The following is a 22,143-nucleotide window of genomic DNA, read 5'->3' on the forward strand; positions in this document are numbered from 1 at the left end:
ACTGCCAGGATGGGCTGGAATGTTGCTTCTTGCCTTTTTTTTTTTCTTTTTTAATTTATGTTTTGCCCTGGAACTGAAAAATAGCCCAGAGGGACTGCAGGCAGGAAAAGAGTGAGTATCCATGGCCACAGGAATGCTCCTGAGTGCCCAGGGTTTCCATGGCTGTGTACCAACCAACTACAACAGCAAAGCACCTGTGGAGAATTTCAAAACTGTTTCCTCTTTCATGGACTGCCTTTTGAATGCATCCCCAATATTCAGCCCTTGTTTTGCCCCTTATAAATAGAGAAGGACTAGTGTTTCATGAGGGAACTGTGTGTGCACTGAAAAAACATAATGGGTAAACTGTGTGGGTGGTCGGGTCCAGAGCATGGTGGTGAATGGAGTTACAAAGTTGGCAGCCAGTTACAAGTGGAGTTCCCCAGGGTTCATTATTTGGGCCAGTCCTGCTTAATGTCTTTATTGCTGAGCAGGATGAGTGGTCGTGTGTACCCTAAGAAAGTCTGAAGACAACACCAAGTTGAGCAGGATTGTTGATCTGCTGGAGGGTAGGAAGGCTCTGTAGAGGGATCTGGACTGGCTGAATCAAGGGGCCAAGGTCAACTGCATGAGGTTCAACGAGGCCAAGGGCTGGGTCCTGCCCTTGAGTCACAACAATCCAGGCAGCAGTACGGACTGGGGACAGAGTGGCTGGAAAACTGTCCAGTGGAAAAGGACCTGTGGCTGCTGGTTGACAGCAGCGGAACATGAGCCAGGTGGCAAAGAATGCCAATAGCACCTGGCTTGTATCAGTAACAGTGTGGCCGGCAGGAGCAGGGCAGGGATTGTCCCCCTATACTTGGCTCTGGTAAAGCCACACTGACCTTCAGTGTCCAGTTCTGGGCCCTTCACTGCAAAAAAGACATTGAGGTGCTGGAGTGGGTCCAGAAAAGGGAGAGGAAGGTGGTGAAGGGTCTGGAGCACAAGTCTTATGAGGAGCAGGTGAGGGAATAGGGGTTGCTTAGCCTGGAGAAAAGGAGGCTTGGGAGATCTAATGACTCTCTATACCTGCCTAAAAGGAGGCTGTAGTGAGGTGGGAATCAGTCTCTCCTCCCAGGAAACAGGACAAGAGGAAATGGCCACAAGTTGCATCAGTGAGATTTCAGTTTGATGTTAGGAAAAAATTCTTTATGGAAAGGGTGATCAGACACTGGAATAGGCTGCCCAGGGAAGTGGTAGAGTCATGATTCCTGGAGGTATTTAAAAGATGTGTAAATGTGGCACTTGGCAACATAGTTTAGGGGTTCACTTGGCAGTAGTGCAGTTAATGTTTAGACTTAGGTGTATCTTAAAGGTCTTTACCAACCTAAATGATTTTATGATTCTGTGAAAGCGAAACAAAAGGATTGGGCCTTCTTGCTTGTTGAAAGAACCAGTTTCTTATTTCACTTACAAGCTCTTGGAGAAGATGACATCATCCCTAGAGAGCTGATTAAATTACACCGGTGTATACATTGTGAGTTTAGAATGGCACCAAAAGCTTTGATGCTTTGCAAGCTGCAGTTGTTTATATGTTAATTTTTAAAATTATATAGAGGTTATGCATCTGTCCTTTTACTGTGTAGTCTAAGAGGGCAGCTTAACCAAGCCATGCTTCTCTTCCCACTGTAAAAATTGCTTTAAATTAATTGGCGAACAAAAGCACCATGAATAAAACAGACCTTTGTGTTTCGTATTTCAGAGTTTTTGATTTAGCCAGCTCCCACTAGAGAGTGTGAGCTATGTGAGACATTTGTCTGTAGTGAATTAAACTGGAAGGATGAAAAGCGACGGCTCCAAGGTAAAGTTCTGTTATTACGGCATAGTAGTGATTAAGCTCACTCTGAAGATAAATTAATTCTTGTTGTAATTTGTAGTAAAATCAATTCTGAAGAGAGAGACTAATGGCTGGTTTTGTGTGGGTTTGTTTTTTTTTTGTTGTTGTTTTATGTGTTGTTTACTTGTTTTTGTGTTTTATCACTGTGCTACTGGCTTTTTAAAGTCAATTAAGGGTGTGGTGATTATAGACGGAATATGTGAAGTGAGAGACAGGTATGTCTTCATACTAGTTGCTCAAAATAAGTGCTGTTTTTATCAGAGGGAGGAGTTTGCCATTTTACTTGAGCCAGGTACTTTGTAATGAGGTTAGAGTGGCTTTATGGAAGGAAAATCTATTTTTTCATCATTACTAGTTAACATGATGCTTTTTAAATGGAAGGTAATAGAGAATTAATTATTGTGTCAGAATAAAGCGTATACTTTTGTTTTGAGACGTTTGGGTCTCAAAACAAGTACCAAAAGGCCATGTTTGGAAAGAGGGGATGAGCTTGTGATGAATGCCTTGATCTAAGGCTTGGGAGAACATTTGCTCTTTCTGAATGTGCCAGAAGCTTGCTGTGTGACTGTGGGTTAACCATCTTAAGGTTGCCTCTGCTGTGGGAAGTGTGATTCTTCCCACTGTTTTAAATTTGCTCCTATCTTTGTTTCAAACTTCAAGTATCGGGCATGTTTTTTTTCCATGTGAAAACATTAAAACTCTTTTCAGCTTTTAGTATTAAAGGTGTCTACATGCAGCTGTATTCCCTTCATAAGCTACATCCACATTCCCATTTAACTCAAAATCCTAAATCAGTGTAATCAGTGTGCTTATTGAGGATTTTTTAAAAATTTCTCTCTTTCCCCCACCCCCCCCCACCCCCCTCCCCCAAAAGAGCATCTTGCCCCACAAAGTTGAGAAGTCCCTAGTTTTGTAAGGTGCAAGGATGCTGTTCCTTCACCTTCTGGGAAATATTAGACCCGATAATCCATACAGCCTCAGGGCTTATTCTGTAAGTAATAGAGTGTTCCAAGTTGCTTTGTTGCAGGCAGCAGCAGGGAGCATCTGAACTCAACCACATGGGTATGAAGGCTTATCTGTGGTACAAAATATTACATAAATTAATTTGGGAATGGAGAACTGTGTGTGGTCTAGGCCAGCTCATATGAGCATGCCCCTAAGGACCAGATCTGTACAGTAGCCCTTGATGTTTATAAAATAATTTTGAAGACTAAGTCTTCAAAATAGCATCTTCCCCTCCCTTGCTTGTTCTCAGCTATCTGAAGGAGAGTTCTTCCATGATACATGGGTTCGGTGGCAAGTCTGCATCAGACCCTTCCAAACAGCTGATCCTGGGCTATTTTGACAGCTTGATGCCCAGTTGCATTGCAAGTAAACCTAACCATTTGTTGTGAAGTAGATTGTCAAAATGATCCTTGTTACAAGTTGCAACTGCTGGGCAGGGGCTGGAGTACACACATGAGACTGTAAGCTCAGAAGCTGACCAAGTTCCAGCTTGCCTGATGGTAACACACAGTTACATAAAAGTGCCATGTACATAGATAGGTCTTGTAGATGTCTGTAACCATTTGCAGTATCTTTTTTTTTGTGGGCAAATACACTTCAAATCTGTTTGTTAGACTTCTGTAAGTCCAGACAAATACTGCAGCAAGCCATGTACAGTCTTAGTGGGTTTGTCCCATTTTGCCTATAAGGGCTTTTTTTTTTTTTAATGTTGGCAATAAGCACTGAAAACAAGGGCCCACAAGTAGGTTGGTTTATAGGAAATTTTATGATTATAACAAAGTACAGGTACTTGGTAGTTCTTTTGTGCATAGAAGAAAATGATAACTGATGTCATTGATCTACAGTAGCTAATGCCAGGTGGTTTAGAGGGATTACTGAGGTGACGCAGGTACATTCCACAGCAGAGTGGGAGATCACATCATACAGGGGGTGTTTCCTGAGATGGGGAAACCCCCGGGAAGTGCCAAGACCTGCCAGGAACTGGCCACTTGCACGAGACACAGTGGGATAAATCGTGACTAGAATAGATGGATGCAGGCTCTTATGAAGGACAGGCAGGGGATGCAAGGAGGGGGTGTTGCCCTCTAGTCAATGATCAGCTGGAGTGCATGGAGTTCTGTCTAGGTGAGGGCACAACACAGTTCATGGGTCAGGATTAAAGGAGGACATTGTAGTGGAGGTCTGCTACAGGCTGCCTAAGCAGGAAGACCAAGTAGATGAGGCATTCTATAGACAGACAGGAGAAGGCTCGTGTTCACAATCCCTGGTCCTCAAATGAGAATTCAATCATCCCATTGTCTGTTGGAGGGGCAACACAGTGGGGCAGAAGCACTTCAGAAGGTTCATGGAATGTGTTGATGATAACTTCTTTCTCCAAGTGATGGAGGAGCCATTGAGGAGAAGTGCTGTAATGCACTTTGTTCTCACAAGCATGGAGGGGCTGGTGGGGAATGTGGATCTCAAGGACAGTCTCAGCTGCAGTGGGCAGGAACTGGTGGAGTTCAAGATCCTTGGGGCAGCCAGGGGATTGTGCAGCAAGCTCTGTGCCCTGGACTTCAGAAGAGCAAAGTCTGGCCTTTTCAGTGAGCTGTTTAGTAGACTTCCAAGGAATGAAGCCTTGGAGGAAAAAGGAGCCAGAGAGGCTGTTTAGTACTAAAGGTTCGCCTTCTTCAAGCTCAGGAGCAATGAATCCCCAAAAAAGGACATCAAGCAAAAACACCAGGAGATCTTCATGGATTAACAAGAAGCATCTGGACAAATTCTAGCTCAGGAAAGAAACATACAGAAGGTGGGTGGATTAAAAGGAAAGCATCCAAGCAGCCAGGATTTGGGTTATGAAAACTAAAACCCTGACAGAATGTCAAGGACAACAAAAGCTTCGGCAGGCACATCAGTTTTGAAAGGAAGACTGGGGAAAATATTGGCCTTCTACAGAAGGAAACAAGAGACCTGGAGAACCAAGATATGAAAAAGACTGAGATACTCAATTACATTTTTACCTTGGTCTTTAATGGCAAGTGCTCCAGCCATGCCACGCAGGATACAGAAGGCAGGTATGAGAGAAGAAAGAGCTGCCTATTGTAGGAGATCAGGTTTGAGACCATCTAAAGAACCAGAAAGTTCCCAAATCCATGGACATGATGAGATACATTCACGAGTCCTGATGAAACTGGCAATGATGTTGCTGAACAGCTGTCCATTGTATCTGAGAAGCTGTGGTGTTCTGATGAAGGTTCACTGTTTGAAAAAGGGGAAACAACCCAGGGAACTACATATCTGTCACTCTCAGAGTGGTGCCCAGAGAGATCATGGAGCACATCCTCCTGGAAATTAAGCAGAGGCACATGGAAAATCATGAGGGCATTGATGACAGCCTACATGCCTTCACTAAGCACAAATCATGCCTGACAAATTTGGTAACCTTATGCAATGGGGTTCTAGTGTTGATGGGTGAGGGAAGAGCAATTGATGTCAACTACCCATACTTGTGCAAAGCATTCAACAAGTCACATACAAAGTCTTTTCTCTAAACTGGAGAGACATGGATTTGATGGACAGGCCACTGAGTGGATCAGAAATTGGTGGGGTGGTCTTGCTCAAAGAGTTGCAGTCTTTGCAAAGAGTTGCAGTTCGGTGCCCAAGTGCAGACCAGTGATGAGTGGTGTACCTCAAGTGTCAGTAATGGCACCATCACTGTTCAACATCTTTGTTTGTGTCATGGACAGTGGGATTGAGTGCACCCACAGCAAGCTCGTGGATGATACCCAGCTGTGTCATGGGGAGGGAAGGGATGCCATCCAGAGGGACCCTGCTCCCGTGAAACCCTGTCTAGAGTACTGCATCCAGCTCTGGGCCCCCAAGCATAAGAAAGACACAGATGTGTTGGAGACAGTCCAAAGGAGGGCCACAAAGGTGCTTAGAGAGCTGGAACACCTCTCCTTAGCAGACAGGCTATGAGAGTTGGGGTTGTTCAGGCAGGGTAAGAGAGGCCTGCAGGGATTCACTATAGCATGTTCCAGTACCTGTATGGAGTGCAAGAGACCTGGACAGGGACTTTCTCCAAGGTCCTGTAGTGATAGGACAAGGAAGAATGGCTTTAAACTGAAAGAGAGTAAGTTTAGATTGGATATTAGGAAGAAATTCTTTTCAATGAAGTCAGTGAGGCAATCAGATAGGTTGCCCAGAGAAGTTGTGGATATGCTATCCCTGGAAGTGTTTAAGCCAGGTTTGGTGGGGATTTGGGCAGCCTTGTGCAGTGGAAGGTGTTCCTGCCTATGGCACGACTACTTGATGCTTAAGGTCCTTTTCAATGCAAACCATCCTATGAGTCTATAACCTATATGGAGTAACATTCGGTGGAGAGATGGGGTAGTGCAGGAGGGAATCTTCCCGGATAACTTACAGCTGTACTGATTACCAAGGAAGAACCATCCGTGCCCAGCCAATCAGTTTACAGGATATAAAGAAGTAGACCAGCTTTCCATTGATTAGAGGCACTTGGAGATGCAGAGAGGTCAGAAGGCTGCTGGCTGTGCTGTGAGGAGCCAAGGGATATACAGCTGTGTAAAGGCCAGATAAGGTAAGCATGTGTTGTATGAGGGACAGTCCAGGGTCAAGCAGCTGAGAAAGGGATGGCTTGGGGTCAGCCAGCTATGCAGATTGAAAGCAGGAACTAAAGATGTGTGAAACTGCTCATAGGTAAAGGAATCAGTACAAGCTGCTAATAAGAGAATGGAGCCAGAATTAACAGAGAGGTCTATAAGATAAGGAGTCAGAGTTGTACAGAATTAACAGAGAGGCTGATTAAAAAAAGGAGACAGAGTTTTATGAGTGTAAGGTCTGAAGAGGAAAATGTGTAGAGTTCAGAGTTATATGAGAATAAAGACTGTAGATGAAAATGTGTAGAGTTTGTGAAGGAAGTCTGGTAAGTTAGGCCAATGAAAGGGCTGATGGTGTTGCCAGCCCTATCTGTCTCAACTTTGCTGTGACACCATCCTAACAAACAAATTTAAATAATAGATATTGGATGGCTGATGTCTTGAAACTTTTAAGTACTTTTAAGTACCGAAAGTTAGCCTTGCTATTCCTAAAAGTATTGAACTAGATTTGATCTCTGAGCTTTGCTCTAATTATGAGTTTTATTGGCCAATTATGCATGGTTTTGAATGTTCATTTTTAAACAGTTTTCCCTTTCTTCACAGCTAAAAGCATAATTAACTTTTTGTTGGTGTTCTTGAGTACCATGATCCTCACTTGCTATTTCCCCAAACTGTTCCAGGCTTTTTTTCCCTCTTTGGGCATCAGCTAGTCCTCCCTTGTATCTTTTAGAGTCTCTCCACTATAAAGGAAAATAGATTAGGCATTTATTATTAAAGATGTTTGTTTCTATTCATTTTCTTGATGAACTTTGAAACAAGGTGATCACAGTGTAAGTAAGGAATGAGTATTGTTGAGATATGGCTGGTAGTGCTGCATTCATTCTTTCCCCACAAACTTACTATTTTACTTGTTACTGCATTGAAGAGTGTGTTTTTTGTTCAGATGTTATCCTAATGCATTCAGAGGGATTTTTTTTGTTTGCCTGTTCTAGTCCAGACAACTGTTTTAAAGCTGAGGGTTGAAACTTCTTGGCAACTAATCAAACAAGGAAGAAATGACTGATTAAAAAAAAAAAAGGCAGCACATGTGCCAAATAAATTCTGCTTAAGGGTAGAAAATGTGACTTGAGATCCTTTGTGCTTTTATAAAATCTTGAAATTAAGAAGAGTCTGCAGGGTACATGTATTTTCCCCATGTTCTTATATTGGTTTCATTCTCATAAACTTTAATCTTGCTCTTTTAGTGACAGCCCAATTGATGTTTGGCTTAGAAACCACAAAGCCTTTAAGAGGCAGTCTAAGTATCGGGAAGAGTTGATGACTGTACTCGTTATAATATTGTTAGCAGAGCAGATCTTTCATTTAAACCTCCAAGGTTCAGGCTGTGTCTGAAAAATTATTCTGTTGACAAATGTATGATGTTCTCTTTGATAGTGCTGCCATACTTTATTTTCTTTTGTATTTCACACAAATCCTTTGTGTGAATATGTTTAGTGTATTTTCTTCTATCTAAACCTACAGGTTTGTGCTAGTTTTTTTAGTTTTTGTTGTTATTGTTGGGTTTAGTTTTCAGACACCTCATCAGAAGCTTCTGACTCAGAGTTTGATTATAACAAGACACTTTATCCTGGGCTTCTTACATCTTTTACTGTCTCAGTCTTCAACTGTCATTAACTCCCCATCTCTTTTGGCCCTCAAAGGTTGTGAATTTTACTAGAACTGCTGTTGTCCCAGGACCATTCCCTACTCCACTTTCTCTGAAGTTGTCTTTTTCTCCCTCAGGATCTTCCTGCTTCAGGTTTTCAAGTGGCATTGTATCTTGTCCCTAGTTTCTCATTTTTCCTTAGTTTTGATTTTTCATAGAGAAGCACTCATGGATTTTCTTGTGAATGTTCAGCTGCTTATGGCAATGAAGCCACCACAGTCAAAGATGAGCAATCACTTACTACACGTGCTCCTGTGTCCCTGTAAATTGTGTGGGTGGTTCTGAAGTACTCCAGTAATTTAGTTTTGTGATAGAATAGTGAGCAACCTGTGGTGTCCCCAATGCAGTTAGAATAGCAATGGTATAATCTTGGAGGATATCACTAGAAAACTTTTTCTCAGGGTTATGTGTTAAGAATAAAAGACTGCAATTTATACATTGACAGATGGAATTGTCATGAAGTAGTTATCATTTTTGCCTTCCTGGATGACTACTTACCTTTAAAAGAATGGTTTCTGAGATTTGTAACTCAGTGCTTCTCATACACATACTCAGAACAAAAGATTCCTCAGATGATAAACTTCCTTGAACCTAATCCTTTCTCTCCTCCTCCTCTCACTTTTCTTGACCTATCTTCTTCTTTAAGATTATTTCCATTTCCTTGGATACTTTCACAGTAATTCCAGCCAAATGTTAATGAGAGCTTGTCAACTGTAGGCATCCCCTGTGTATTGGCCAAAAAGCTGTATATGCATTCAAATAAAGAATCCTGTTTTTATAGCCTTTCTCCTTTGTTCAGCTGAAGATGTCTTTTATCGTGAAGGTGAGGAGAGCTAACTCTGTCATCTTAATTAGGAAAAGCTAAACACAGATGGGGAAAGGGATTTGAAAAATCTAGATGCCAAAAAGTTTGAATGGATTCAGAGGTTAGGTTATTCTCATGCTATAGGTTTGGTTTCTTTACTGTGAGAAAAGCGTGCTTTTTTGAGTTAGAGATGGAGCTTTTTGGTCAGAATTCAACTTTGCCTGCTTGGTTTGTGTGTCATCTCAAATTTAAGTATCTTCAGATGGTAGAATTAGGTGTGTTAGTTCCCCATCCCATATGCTATTTTCAGGGTTTTTTTTTAATGTGGAAATGTAATGATATTTGATTTTTTTCAGTTAACTTTTTAAAGTTAATACTAAATGTTGCAATAACACTAAATTAATTTGGTTATCTTGTTCCATGGTTATAGATATTTTGAGCAATTGTATGCTTTCTAACAATGCCCATGTGGCTGCTGTTGGAAGCCTTGGTGTCACACTTGGATGCAGATATGGTAATAAATTCTAAGTTGCTCCCTATGTTATCGCTATGTTAAAGGGAATCCCAAAGCAAAAGGTCTGAGAATCAGTGACAAAGCTCCCCAAGAATAACACCAGGTAGGCATCCACTCAGTACATGTTTGCTGTGGTGTTGTCTGTATTTGAGACTCCTGAAATAGCAGTTTCAGAATTTTGAACTCTGAACTTCCTTTTGTTATTCTTAAGTCAAACCCATAATATTAATATAACAGCTTTCTGTGTTTGTTTTCAATGTCTTTGTTATTTCAGCAGAATATTTTTATTGGCAGTGTATTTTTCCAGTGGCTCTTGAGGATCTAATGTGGCATTTATGTTTCACTTCATGCCCTGTATTACCTGACCCCAGGAGTATTTTGTGGCGTCTACCAGACCAGAGATAAAAGCTGCTGTTTCAGACTAGGAGTGCAGGCTATGTTCATAGTACCACCATTGCCATATCAGAGTAGCAGCTCCTTTTAAAGTGACTGTGCTCCTGTATCCCTACCTCCAGTTGTGCAAACCTTTGGGTTATCCTTGTGTGGAGGCATGGTTTGGTCAGTGTGACTGCACATAAGCTCTGCAGAGTCAATGTAGTTTATGAAGTATTTTGACAATGGCAATTACTGTGCTAAAAATAAATCACATGTCCATTAGCATTAGTAACTACTCCTGCAAGGTATGCTAATCAGTCCTAAAGAGCTGAAAAAATCGGGAATACTGTTGTACATGCCCAAAAATGACCTTCCGTATAGCCCCTGTGCCTGACCTTGCTTTTAAAACTCTGACTCGCAGAAGTATTGGTTTAATCGGAATTTTAAGGGATAGGTTTTTGTTTTTTTTTTTTTTTTTTTTAGAAAGTGCTTTGAGTTACAAAATTAGCTTCAAAAAGGAGAAAGGTATGAGGGAAGGAGTATAGCTTTATTTCAAGTAATTGCAGTGGAGCTACTTGGCACACAGGGCTTTTAGATCAAGATAGTGAAGGTGTGTGGGGTTGCTGTCATACTTTAAAATGAGAGTAGTTTTTGGTATCCACTGTTAATTTTGGGCACTAACACGTGGCTTACTTACAGATTACTTGCTTTCCTTTTCTCTCATGAATATCAGGCTTTTTACCCAAGATGGGTTGTGTGGCATCAGCCCTGGCCTAGGTGTTTTGTTCTTTCTCCATCATATTGCCCCAAGTGGTGATGGCATGAAACAGACCAGGTAGCACCTACTCACGTGAGAAGGGAGAGACAAGAGAGCAGTTGGTTGTAACTGAAGCCAGATAAATAATTGTTGGATTTGCTGTGATCTGTGGGATGCAACTCCATTCTTGTTTTTTTTATTAGTCTGTGACAACTAATAGGACAGCAACTGTTACATTTTGAAGTGCCACCAAAGGACCACTGGCTATATGTGAGTACAGAAAACCTGAGTCTGCTTATCTGCACTAAAATTTGAAAAGCATTAAAATACAGTGCATTCTGAAAACAGTGTGATCATTCTCATGTGAAGCTTAGCCTTGGATGACACAGTATTAAATATTTATTTCTGCCAATCAGTTTGCAGTACTTTGCTTAGAAATATGGAATACTTTTGGGCTGGTGAGTAGGAGGAACTACTTTTTCTGCTTTTTCCTGAGGAGTAATTTGCTTTATTAAAGAAGAGAGGATATGGGAATGAATGGTAAGGGAAAACTGAGACTTGTTGGCCCTGGTAACAGGATTCCCATTGTGCTGAAAACAGCTGAACCAGAAGGGAGAGTGTTTAAGAACTGCATAGCTCGAGTGTGTGAATGTGTCAGACTCGTGATGTGTAAAGCCAAACAAGGCTTTGGATTTAGAAAGGGAAAATTGAGCGTAAAGAAACTTTCCTTTTCATGAACCCTACTCTGCAGAGCATGCTGTAGGTGAATAAGGAGTGCACCACCACTAAGAAGAATTGTAACCCAATCATGTTTAAATGAAAGATGAGTTAAGACATTTGAGTAAGATAATTTTCAGAGGCTGTGCCAAAGGCTAGAATTGAAGAGGGATTTTTATTTCCGCAGTTTGATAGTGGATTGCTCTAATCTCTTCCTCACTCCCTTTCTCTGTAATTTTGGAAACAACCAAATGAACAAAGTAATCTGTCCAGTGGGTCAGCTCAAATTACTGGAAATCTGGTGAGAGCTGGCTGTGGTTCCAGTGAGTGATTGCGGAGTGGTTGGGGTGACTTGTACTATCAGCAGTAAACAAGAGTCACTTCCTCTCATCTCATGCCTAGGGCACTTTGTCCTGTATTGCACAATAAAATGCAATTCCTACTTTTATTTAAATAGAAGGTAATCTAAATAGGATACTTGGCTATATCTTGGCACACACTTGGCTTCCAACTTGGTAACGCTTTGTTCGCAATTATCATAGATTTGTTTGGATTGGAAGGAATCTGAAAGATCATTTAGTTCCAACCCCTTGCCATAGGTAGCAGTGCCACCCACTAGACTAGGCTGCTTAAGGCCATCCAATCAGGCTTTGAACATTTTGACTGATGTCATATTTACATCTTCTCTGGGAAACTTGTTTGAGTACCATAAGATGCTGAGTAAAGAATTTCTTTCTAATATCTAATTTAACTCCTCATGTATAAATCTGTTCCCCCATGTCTTTTTACTATCTACCCATAAAAAAAGCTGCTTTGCCTTTTATTTATAAGTGCTCTTTAAGACCTCAATGAGGTCTCCATGGAGCCTTCTCCAGGCTGAACAACTCCAGCTGTCTCAGCCTGTCTTCACAGGAGAGGTACTCTAGCCCTCTGACTATTTTCATGGCCTTCCTCTAGAACCCTCCAATAGGTTCACATCTTTCTTAGGTTGAGTGCCACAGAACTGGATTTAGCATTCCAGCTGGGGTCTCTGATAGGCACAGGTGGAGAATCACCTCATCCAATCTACTGTCACACCATTTAGAGAGATTTATTCTGAATACATCCTTCTGAATGGATTCTCAGGGCAGGGAGTTTGAGGTGAGAAAAGAGCATTTCTCATGATAGTTGAAAAAGTACAACTCTGTGGTCTTTGAATAAACAGAGAGGAGGAAAATGGCATATGGATCTGCTGTGCCTTTTTGAAAAGACCGGAGGGTGCATCTGCCAACCTATTGCTGCCATGACACAGAGACATTAAACCCAAGGAACATCCACTTTGGATGCATACTCGTGCATCAAAACCTTCTTTGGGAAGAGAAAACAGATTTGTGGGAGTTTCTTTTGGCACAGTAAAATGTATTGGCTTTGCATTGAATTATGTGCCCAGTGGGCTTCTTGAGTGAGGAGACTGGTGTGTGCGTGGAGCCTCACAAGGGTGTGTGAGGAGGAGCACAGGGCAGTCCTCAGTCTGTGTGTGGACATGGGAATTGCTCTGTTCTTCTCTTCTCACACTCCTCGTGCTTGGTGTCCTGGTATTTCTCTTGGATTGTAAGAAGCTAAAGGCAGTTGATGAAAACAATGATTGAATGAACTTTTTTGTTTATTTACTGTTATTTGTTACTTCAACTAGGTTCTGAAAGCAGTCCTTTAGCAGCACCAGCTAGCAGGCTGATGAACACTTTTTCTTGCTGCTTGTTTCCTCTGAGGTTCTTTGCTCCTTTTGGTGATGTACTTAAACTGTGAAATTGAAAAAAAAAAAAAAAAAAAGAGCTTTCCCATTGCATGGCAATAAGGACTTCCTTATGAAGAAAAATGGGTGTTACCTCTTTCTGTGAGTCAGTGCTTGAAATGAAGAAAAAAAAATCATCACTGGTGTACTACTATTGGTCTATTTTGAGTCTTCTTGAGCTTGTTGGTCTTGTAATATGAGCTATTTTGGCCCCACAGGATGGGACTAGCCAGATATGGTTACTTGAAACAGAAGATGACAAACTGAGCTTCTGCTCTATGTTCTTGATTTACTGGTAACCTATAAGGAACACTTGCATGAGTGGGTTGCTTAGCTTTCTCCAACCTGTATGGAGCTTTCTCCAAAGTGTGTGTTCACTTTGCAAATGTGTGTGCTGCTGCTGAGGCTCTCCATGTGCTGGTGGGGTGGGGGTGACCCTTAAATCAGGACCAGGATCAAGCTCTTCAGCTCTGACCTTGTTATGCTTGTTCTTGGTAATCATTTAAGCCAGAGTACCCTATCCTTTTGTGTAGCACTATATCACTCTGTAGGGGGGAAGATGGAAAAAGATGGAGTAGGAAGCTTTGCTTTAAAATGTTCTCATATATTAAGTTTTTAATCAAATGTTTGCTTTTGTAGTGCTCAATTTCTCTAAGTGAAACTTTGATCAGTATAGGTATAAATATATAAAAATCTAAATATTGTTTGCAATCTTATGATCTTTTTATGTACTTTCTCTTCAGCTGTTTTGGATATGTCTGGATGTGTCTGTCAAATTAAGGCAATTGTTACCTTTTTTAAAACTGCAGGGACAATATCTAAAATGCATGTATAATTTATATCCATATATATGGGTATACATATTCCATATCCATGGTATTGTTTGGATGGTGGTATTTAGGTTTGTGTGCATGGTGCTTTCATGGTTTTCCTTTTGCGCCTGTTTTGGTTGCAGCACAGGTACTATAGTGTGGATGCCATGGATCAGTTAGCACTGTGTGGACACCAGCTACATTCTGAAAGAGTTCAAGCGCCTCTCTGTTCTTCTTCTAGAACTTTTACTACAGAAAGAGGGATTTAATTTAGTACCTCTACTTGCATTTCAGGCTGTTGTACACAACCATCTGGTTGTCTCACTATTTCTATGTTTCTGGTCAGTAATGGAAAATCAGTGAGTAGCTAGTGAGGTCAGTGCTGCTTGAGAAGCCTTTTCCAGGTTCTCCTCATGTCCAAAATGACAACTATAAATCGGTGAATAAACACCTAAGCAACTACTGTTTTTTAATACTGATCTTGTCATGACAGAGTACAGATCTTACCATTTCAGTGTGAAACTGAAGATGATAATTAGCACATCAGTTACATTTTTAATGAGGAAGACCTGCATAAGGACAGTCTTAATTTCTTTGCTTCCTGTGAACCCAGTGGACAGGTTTGACTATCCACAGCTATTGATTCTGACTAAAGCACTTATTTTGTTGACTGTTACAAGTGCCTCTTCACTTTTGTGAATGAGACTACTCACTCGTATGTAGTCCCACTCTTTGTAGACACAAGAGATTTCAAAAATTTTCATTGGGATTCAAAACTATACAATGGAAGTTTTCCAAATAAACTGTTCTTTTGCTAAGATGAGAATGTAATTGAAATGAACTCATAGTTTTGTTTTTTTTTTTTTTATGGCTTTATTATGCCATTTAATGCTTGTACTAAAATCAAAAACCTTGAAATCTTGCAGAAGACTTATGATGCAGTAACCCTGTGTTTGACTGTGAGAAGTAGCATTGCTTTTGTCCCATTTGATGGTGCTTATTTCTGTTTATGGTTCCACAATACTGGTAGTGTTCTTTTAATGTGATTATAGGAAAGTATGGAAAACCTTACAGGATGAGTCCTGTTTAAATTACTTCTGTCAACCTTTTGGTTTTTCTTGGCAATACTTATTTACTCTTGGCAATAATCACTTGGTAAAGTGTGATGCAAAAAGTGATTAACCATTTGAAGGGATGGGTTAGAGACTTTTAGAACAAACGGTTTTGTAAGATTTTGAAAAGGTCATGGAGAGTGTCACCTTTTGGCAGTAGTATAAATGAATTATGCAGTTTAATAATAAAATGCAAATCAGAATTTTGAGACTAGTCAGGAATACTGAACAGTTCAAGAAAATTCTAAAGAAAAAGGTTAAATAAAATAATTTCAAAAAAAGCTGAATAGAAGCATCATTCATGATGTAAAACAGTTCAGTTAAATATTCTTTAAAAGATTGTTTGTATGAATTCTGTCTTTTGATTTTCCCAAGAGAAGATGTTTTTTAATAAGGATTTCAGTGTGAATTATGATCAGTGGGAGAAGCATGTAATGAATGAACTAGATGGGGCTATTTGTGACAGTCTCCAGAGACAGGTGAAGTGATGTACAACGGATAAACTTGGGATTAACGTTGAGCAGAGGGGAGGGACCAACATCCTGAGTTGTTGCTAATAAGCACTAATGAGAGAACATCAGCCATCCTTTGTGTTGAAAAATGCAGGCAATTTACTAATTAAAAATAATTCATGGTGTGGCTTCTCTTTTTGTCCTCTGCCTGTAATATATGTGTACAAGTGAAGCTGGAGGCAGAGTAGCAAAGTGATCTTATGTAAGGAAGATCTTAAGCATTCATTTCCTTAACACTTTAACTTTTGAAGTGTTATTTTGATCGCTTCCATCTTTGTGTGTACACATGAAAGAGAATAAATAAACCCCAACCTTTTGGCAAGACTCAGCATTAAGTAATGGAAATAAGAGATATTGCCATTTCTCCCATTATCATAACACCTATTAGCAAATACAGCATGCAATGTACAGTGCCTTAAAGTATGAATAAATACCATGTTCAGCTGAAACTATGAAAATGAGGTGAACATAGGTACAATGTGCTGTTCTTATTTATTTTGACCGTGAAGGACTTCCTGTTCCAATGTGCTTTTTATATGCTAAAGTCACAAGATATTAGTAAAGCACAACTTCTTTTCTCTAATTATGCAGTATAAATGGAAATTGTGGGCAAATCTCCTAATCTCCATAGAGACAGCACAACATTTATCTAATTAGTAGTTTGCCTTTTGGCATTACTTTGAATAAATTAGCATTTCATTACATACCCTGAACTACTTGGAAAAAGTTTCCCAGAGTAGTATTTTGTCTTTCTTCTCTGAAGAGTGTCCTTGAATTAGCATAGATTACTAATATCCTTTGTAACTGGAGAGAGACAGAGTAGCAATACTATAGAATTTTTAATATCAGAGGGGTTGCCCTTGCAGGTTCTTTGCTTTCTTTAATCCCTAGGAATCAGAATAAATGTCACATTATTTAATGGCTTACTCTTTCATCAGGGAAAACTCCAAAAAAGAAAAGCAAAAAAAAAAAAAACAAACAAAGGAACAAGGCTGAAATAAAACTTAGCTCCTCTCTCTACCCTTTCTCCAGAGGTTGAACTTTTCTTTCAAATTGCAGAAGTTGCACTCTATCACTAATTGTAATTGATTTTCTACAGTATTTCCAACACGGCTAATCCAGAATACACTATTTGTCTTTCTTTCTTGTATATAAATTGGTGGCAGGAAACTGAGTGACTAAGTTTAGGTATTGACTGCCAGATAAGATGAGTGGTTACCTCTTACACTTTTCCTGAACAGGTACTGAGAATCAAAATTTGATGGGAAATTAAAAGAGGTAATTCATCAAGGATAGATTTTTAATTGATTTTCTTTCTAAGTATTGAAAAGAGCAGAAAGAAAAAGCCATGTGAATAATTAAGGGTGGTACATTTCCTTTCCTTGAGTCACTGGCTGTTTCAGACCCCTGCTTATCTCTTCAGAGTCATTGGCTGCCACTTGTGGCAGAAGATGGGCTTAATTATGGTGTTAAATATTTAATTCTTCTCAAAGTGGCCTTTGCAGCAGGGATGTATGGTTACACCACTATTGCCATGGTTGCCTTTTGGTAGATGGAGGCATGCAAAGAACCTGTCAGTTTGTTTCTGTTACATCCAGAGGAATGAAACATCTTCGTTTGGGGTTCTCTAATCATGACACTGGGCCTGCTGGCAGGAGACAGGGTATGTGTATCTCAAAAGGGGAAAGGGTCTTTTCACAGGAGTTAGCAGGTCTCATTCAGTGAATGAGGTTTAAACAAGATTTGAAGGGGGTGAGGGAATAAAGTCACCGTCACTGAAGACAGACCTGGAGGCAGCATGACACTGTTTGAGAGACAGTGTGCTAATGAGCTCCTTTGGTCTGCTGTCTTGTTAGTGGTAGGGATCCATGTAGCAGTAAGGGCTGTTGATATGCTAGAAACTATGGAAGCACCTGGGAATGCTCATGCAGGAATTGGAGCTTCTTCTCCTGAAAAGGCAGTGGAATTGATCTCCAAATGAAGTGGTGCATTGCATTCAGCATAGGCAGCAAACAGGAGAACCCATTGTGCAGCAGGAAAACTGTGACATAGGGGATTTGAAGTAGGGGATGTTTAAGGTCCCTTTCAACCCAAAGCATTCAGTGATTCTGTGGCAAGAGGAAATGGCCTGAAGTTGCATCTGCAAAGGTTTGGATATTGGAAAGCAATTTCTTCACTGAAAGAGTGGCCAGGTGTTGGAATAGGCTCTGCAGGGAAGTAGCAGAATTGCCATCCCTGCAGTGCTGAAAAGACACGTGGATGTGGCATGGAGGGAATATGCTTTGGTGGTTAACATGGTGGTGCTGTGTTAACAGTGGGACTTGATGATCTTAGGGGCCTTCTCCAACATTAGTGGTTCTCTGTTTTGTCTGACTGTCAGATTGGATTTTGTGTCTTGTAGCACAACATATCTGGAGCTTAGGATATTTGTGAGCTTGGAAGCAATTGCAAAAAGGACTCCCAGTGCAGTGCTGCACATGAAGGTCCCAATCCCAGCTGGACTCACTTATGTCCATTTTTATGCTTCTGGGCTGGGCTCTGAGCATATTGTCACTCACCTCCCTAGTGGTGAGAGAGGACAACCCTGTACATTCACTTGCCCTGTGGTAAATGTCATCTAGTTCTCTTGCTCTGCCCTGGGAAGGCTTTTTCCTCATTATTTGTTATTTGACACTGAGTTATGTCATGGTGAGAGAGGAGCTCATGTTCCTTTCTAGCTCTTCTGCCAGCTTCTTTAGTTTTCCCTCTCAATCAGTAATAATTTTGTATTCTTGGTCAATTAATTAGCCAGAGTTTTGGGATGATTCATCCTACATCTTCTTTTGTGATGAGCACCCTGCAATTAAAACCCCAGAAAATTTATTTTCTAACTTTGATCAAACCTGGCTCTTTTTAACAACAGCTGGAACAATTAATGGAAAACTTGAAAATGAGGGAAGACAGAAAAGAAATAAAACCAATTTATTAATTTCTTCCTCTCTTCCTCTTAAAGCATCATCGTGGGTAGAATTCTGCTTTCAGGTCTGATCTTTGATTACCTCAGTACCTTTGCAGGAAGCTGGCACAGGTTTCCAGTTCTCCCTCCACCCAGTGCCTAGGAATGTTCCTGCACCCTCTGTGACTGATTAGTGCTTGGCCCTAAAAGCAGAATGCCAGAAAAGCTGCGACTTAGTTTACTGTACTTACCCTCACTGCAGGGCCCCAACTTTTGGCTGCCACATTTTAGGCTGGCCCTTGTCTATATCTGTCCTTTTAGGGGCCATTCAGTGGCTCACAAAACAGCTCTTTCTTCCTTCTATCTTCATCCAGAGGCTCAGAAACTCTTACAACTGTATTGTAAGAACTGAGAATGGTAATTTATACCCTAGATAGACATTGAAATTGTCTCTTTCTGTATTACATTTTAAAGACATTGTGCTAAAGCCCTCTAATCTTCTTCTGTACGTTCTAATAAATTTCAGTGTGTTTGTTAGTTGAGTTGATATTGTTGTGAGCAAGAATGGTCTAGAGAACATGGGTTTGGGATTTTGTAAATTGCTAAAAACTTTTTCTGACCTGCTCCCAACCTATTGTTTGCTTTATGAAGATTTTGTCTGGGGACCTGGAAAATGGGAAGGCAATGTGAGGTATGTTGGGCTGCTTTAATCTAATGGTTGGATTTTTTTTTTCTACAGCTTGATGACTGCACCCTACAATTGTCTCATAATGGTACCTATCTGGATCTAGAATCCACCCTAGCAGAGCAAAGAGATGAATTAGAAGGCTTCCAGGAGGATGCTGGGTAAGTAAAGGTGTACTAAATTTTTAAAAATAACCATGTGGTAAACTTCATATGTTCAGGTCAAAATAAGAGCAGAAAAGATAAGTCTTTTCCTTGTATGCCTGTATGTCTGCCCCTTTATATGATTAAGAAGTTTGACTTCTCTCTCTATGTTCACTCCTACAGTTTCTCAAAAATATGACTGTAAAGAAATCTATGATTATGAATTATTACTCCAATAAGATTTTGTGGTTCTTTGAAACTTGATAAATGGGGATGGGTTGTTTGGAGAACTGAGATCTTTCTTATGATAGTAGTCATGTAGAGGTATTCCTGAAGTTATAAACTCAATTTATTTTGCTTTGGTAGCTAAACCCTCCATTTATATTTTTGAATAAAAGATCTGTAATTGATTTCTTTTTTTACTCCTGGAATTGATTGAGCAATTCTGAGGGATGGTGGTGTATTTTTTTTTTTTTGAGTATTCTCCTCGCTTGGTTTTTGTTTTTCATATTTAGCTATTGCTGGCACACGTGAATTGCTGTGACACAGCTTTCCATAGTAATTTCTTTGGGAACTGAAGTGAAAGCAAAAGTTAGCATCAATGTGTATTTGTGTAAATGCAAATAAGAGATGTGCTTTTTTGAAAAAAATTTCTCTTCTGGTCCTTTTAGGTGATTATCTTACTTAAGATGTAAAATGAATAGGAAGTCTAGATCTACTTTTGTCTTTCTGGTTACTATATTGGACTGGATAGTTGTGATTATTTTATGGATGTGTTTAACTGAATTTTGAATTGGTCAGAGTTTGTTAACAGCGGGAGATGCAGCCCTTATGCATATGGCCCTTCTGCATTTTTTGATAGCTGTCATGCCTTTGAATATGCCTTATAAATTTGAATGGTGCCTCTGAAGATTATTTTATGTAGAGAAGGATTTTCAATAATATTTTCCAGATATTCACATGTGTACATTTGTGTACATTTTATTCACACATACCAGTTTTGGGCATGTGTTATAACCACTACAAGATAAAAACTGTTGTTAGAAACCAGTTAGAATAAAGTTAATGGATAGACAGAGTAGCCAATACAAGCTGAGCTGAGCCTCATTTCCTATGCAAAAGGAGTGTTGAGTGTAGAAACTGATACTGTGTTCAGTTTTGTGCATACGTGATAAAAATCCCTGCAAAGAACAGCAAGTTCATATTTCCAACAAACTTAATAATGAGTTGAAAGCAAGTAATATAAAGGTTTGGTTTTGGGTTTTTTTTTGTTGGTGTGTTTTTGTTTTTTTTTTTTGGTAGCAATGCATTTTGAATTTGTTATATTTTTTTTTTTCTTCCATTGGTGTTTCTGTGATAATTCTGGTAATTTTAACTTCATTAGTTTTAACGCCCCACAGTAGCAATTTGTCACTGCGAAGCAATCTGACAAATGAGGGACCATTTGGTCCTTTTCCTGCCAGACTTTCCTCTTGAAATAGGAAGCTACTGTCCACCTTGTTTTATTTTTATGCTTCTTTTGTGCATGTAATATCAACTATATGAATTTTTCCTGAAATACAGTTTTAATTGTATTTTCTTAGTGGTGGCTATCCTGAGGGGGAAAAAATCCAAAACAAAAAAACATGGAACTGCTGATTGAAGTTTTGTACTGGTGAGGCTTTAGATGGATTTCTGCATTTCATTTTTGTCCATGTTTTGTGAGGGAAGAAAAGACAAACAAGAAGCACCAGAGCTTTAGAAGTATGTGGGATAAGCTTCTCTGTAGGACTTAACATTGTTACTTCACAGTAAATGCAGCTTATGGAAATTGTTCAGAAAAATGTAATATTTTAGACATAGGGTAGCAAATGCAGTCAGTAATGTCTTCCTCTGTCCTGTATTTCTAGCAAATTAAACTCCATTTTTGGCCCTTGCAGTTCTTAGACCAAAAACAGTGAGCTGGAGTGCTCCTGAGCTGGAGCTTCTGGCTGCAGACCTTGGGAGCTTAACAGCAGCCTGCTGTCTGGGAGGGACTGGCCGCAGAGACCATTTAGTCTCTCTCTTTTTCTGTCTGGGTCATTTCAAGGTCCTGCTCTTAATCTTCAAAGCTTTTAATTTTCTGAGATTAGGCTACCTCAGGACCTGCCTTTCTGCCATGCCAAAGCTGCTGTGCTCATCGGGGTCACTGAAGCTTGCTGAACTGAGTGAAGGCTTCAGTAGTTGGATATTCATGGCATTTTTAAAATTTTAGAACCTTAGCTTTGTGAACTCTGTTCAAAGTGACCAGAATGTCCTGTAATCTGGCTTTTTTCAGCATCTTCTTTGCCAAAAGTTCCTGTTCATCCAGGGAAAAAATACTAATTTATTTTAGAAATACTATTGAAAGGAGACCTGTAAATAAAGCAAGCAGAAGCAAAGTCTTAAAATTTTTGATTGGTTTGAGAGGCTGTAGGTATTTATTTTCTCATGGAGGGATTGGATGAGCATAGTGGAAAACATGAAGGATTTTTCTTCAGAAGGAAAGAAGAGAATAATGGCAGTTGCTGGAGGATAATGTGTATCTGTAAATAACCTGTATAAGAAACATATGCACATGGGCAATTTTAAATGAATGCTGTTCTGTTACTGAATATAGTAAAAATAGGCTTTTGATAATTGCTCCAGCACAATGAAATTTCTATCTAGTGAAGGGGAAGAGCCAATACATGTGCCTTTGTACCCTGGAGGGCTAACTAAAACATGGATGGGGATTGGACTGCTTTTTGATCACCACAACTTTACCTGCTGCCATTTGCACCCTTGAGAATAGCTGTGGGATTCAGGAGAATTTTACTGTTTTTATATGGGGGCTGGTTTTGG

General features: G+C 40.0%; 1 protein-coding gene across 9 annotated transcripts in view; it reads left to right on the forward strand.

The window, feature by feature from the left end:
• FHOD3 (formin homology 2 domain containing 3) overlaps positions 1-22,143 on the forward strand; it is a 428,715-nt gene that overhangs the window by 19,796 nt on the left and 386,776 nt on the right. For all 9 annotated transcript variants that reach the window (XR_013773704.1, XM_079301479.1, XM_079301473.1 and 6 more), the window contains exon 2: positions 19,214-19,320. Coding sequence is in view for 8 of the 9 variants with exons in the window: in XM_079301479.1 (XP_079157605.1) it covers positions 19,214-19,320 (107 nt within the window). In the remaining variant the exon portion in view is untranslated. The remainder of the gene's footprint in view (positions 1-19,213; positions 19,321-22,143) is intronic.

The sequence above is a fragment of the Erithacus rubecula genome (assembly GCF_903797595.1).
Source record: "Erithacus rubecula genome assembly, chromosome: 3".
Classification (NCBI taxonomy): domain Eukaryota; kingdom Metazoa; phylum Chordata; class Aves; order Passeriformes; family Muscicapidae; genus Erithacus; species Erithacus rubecula.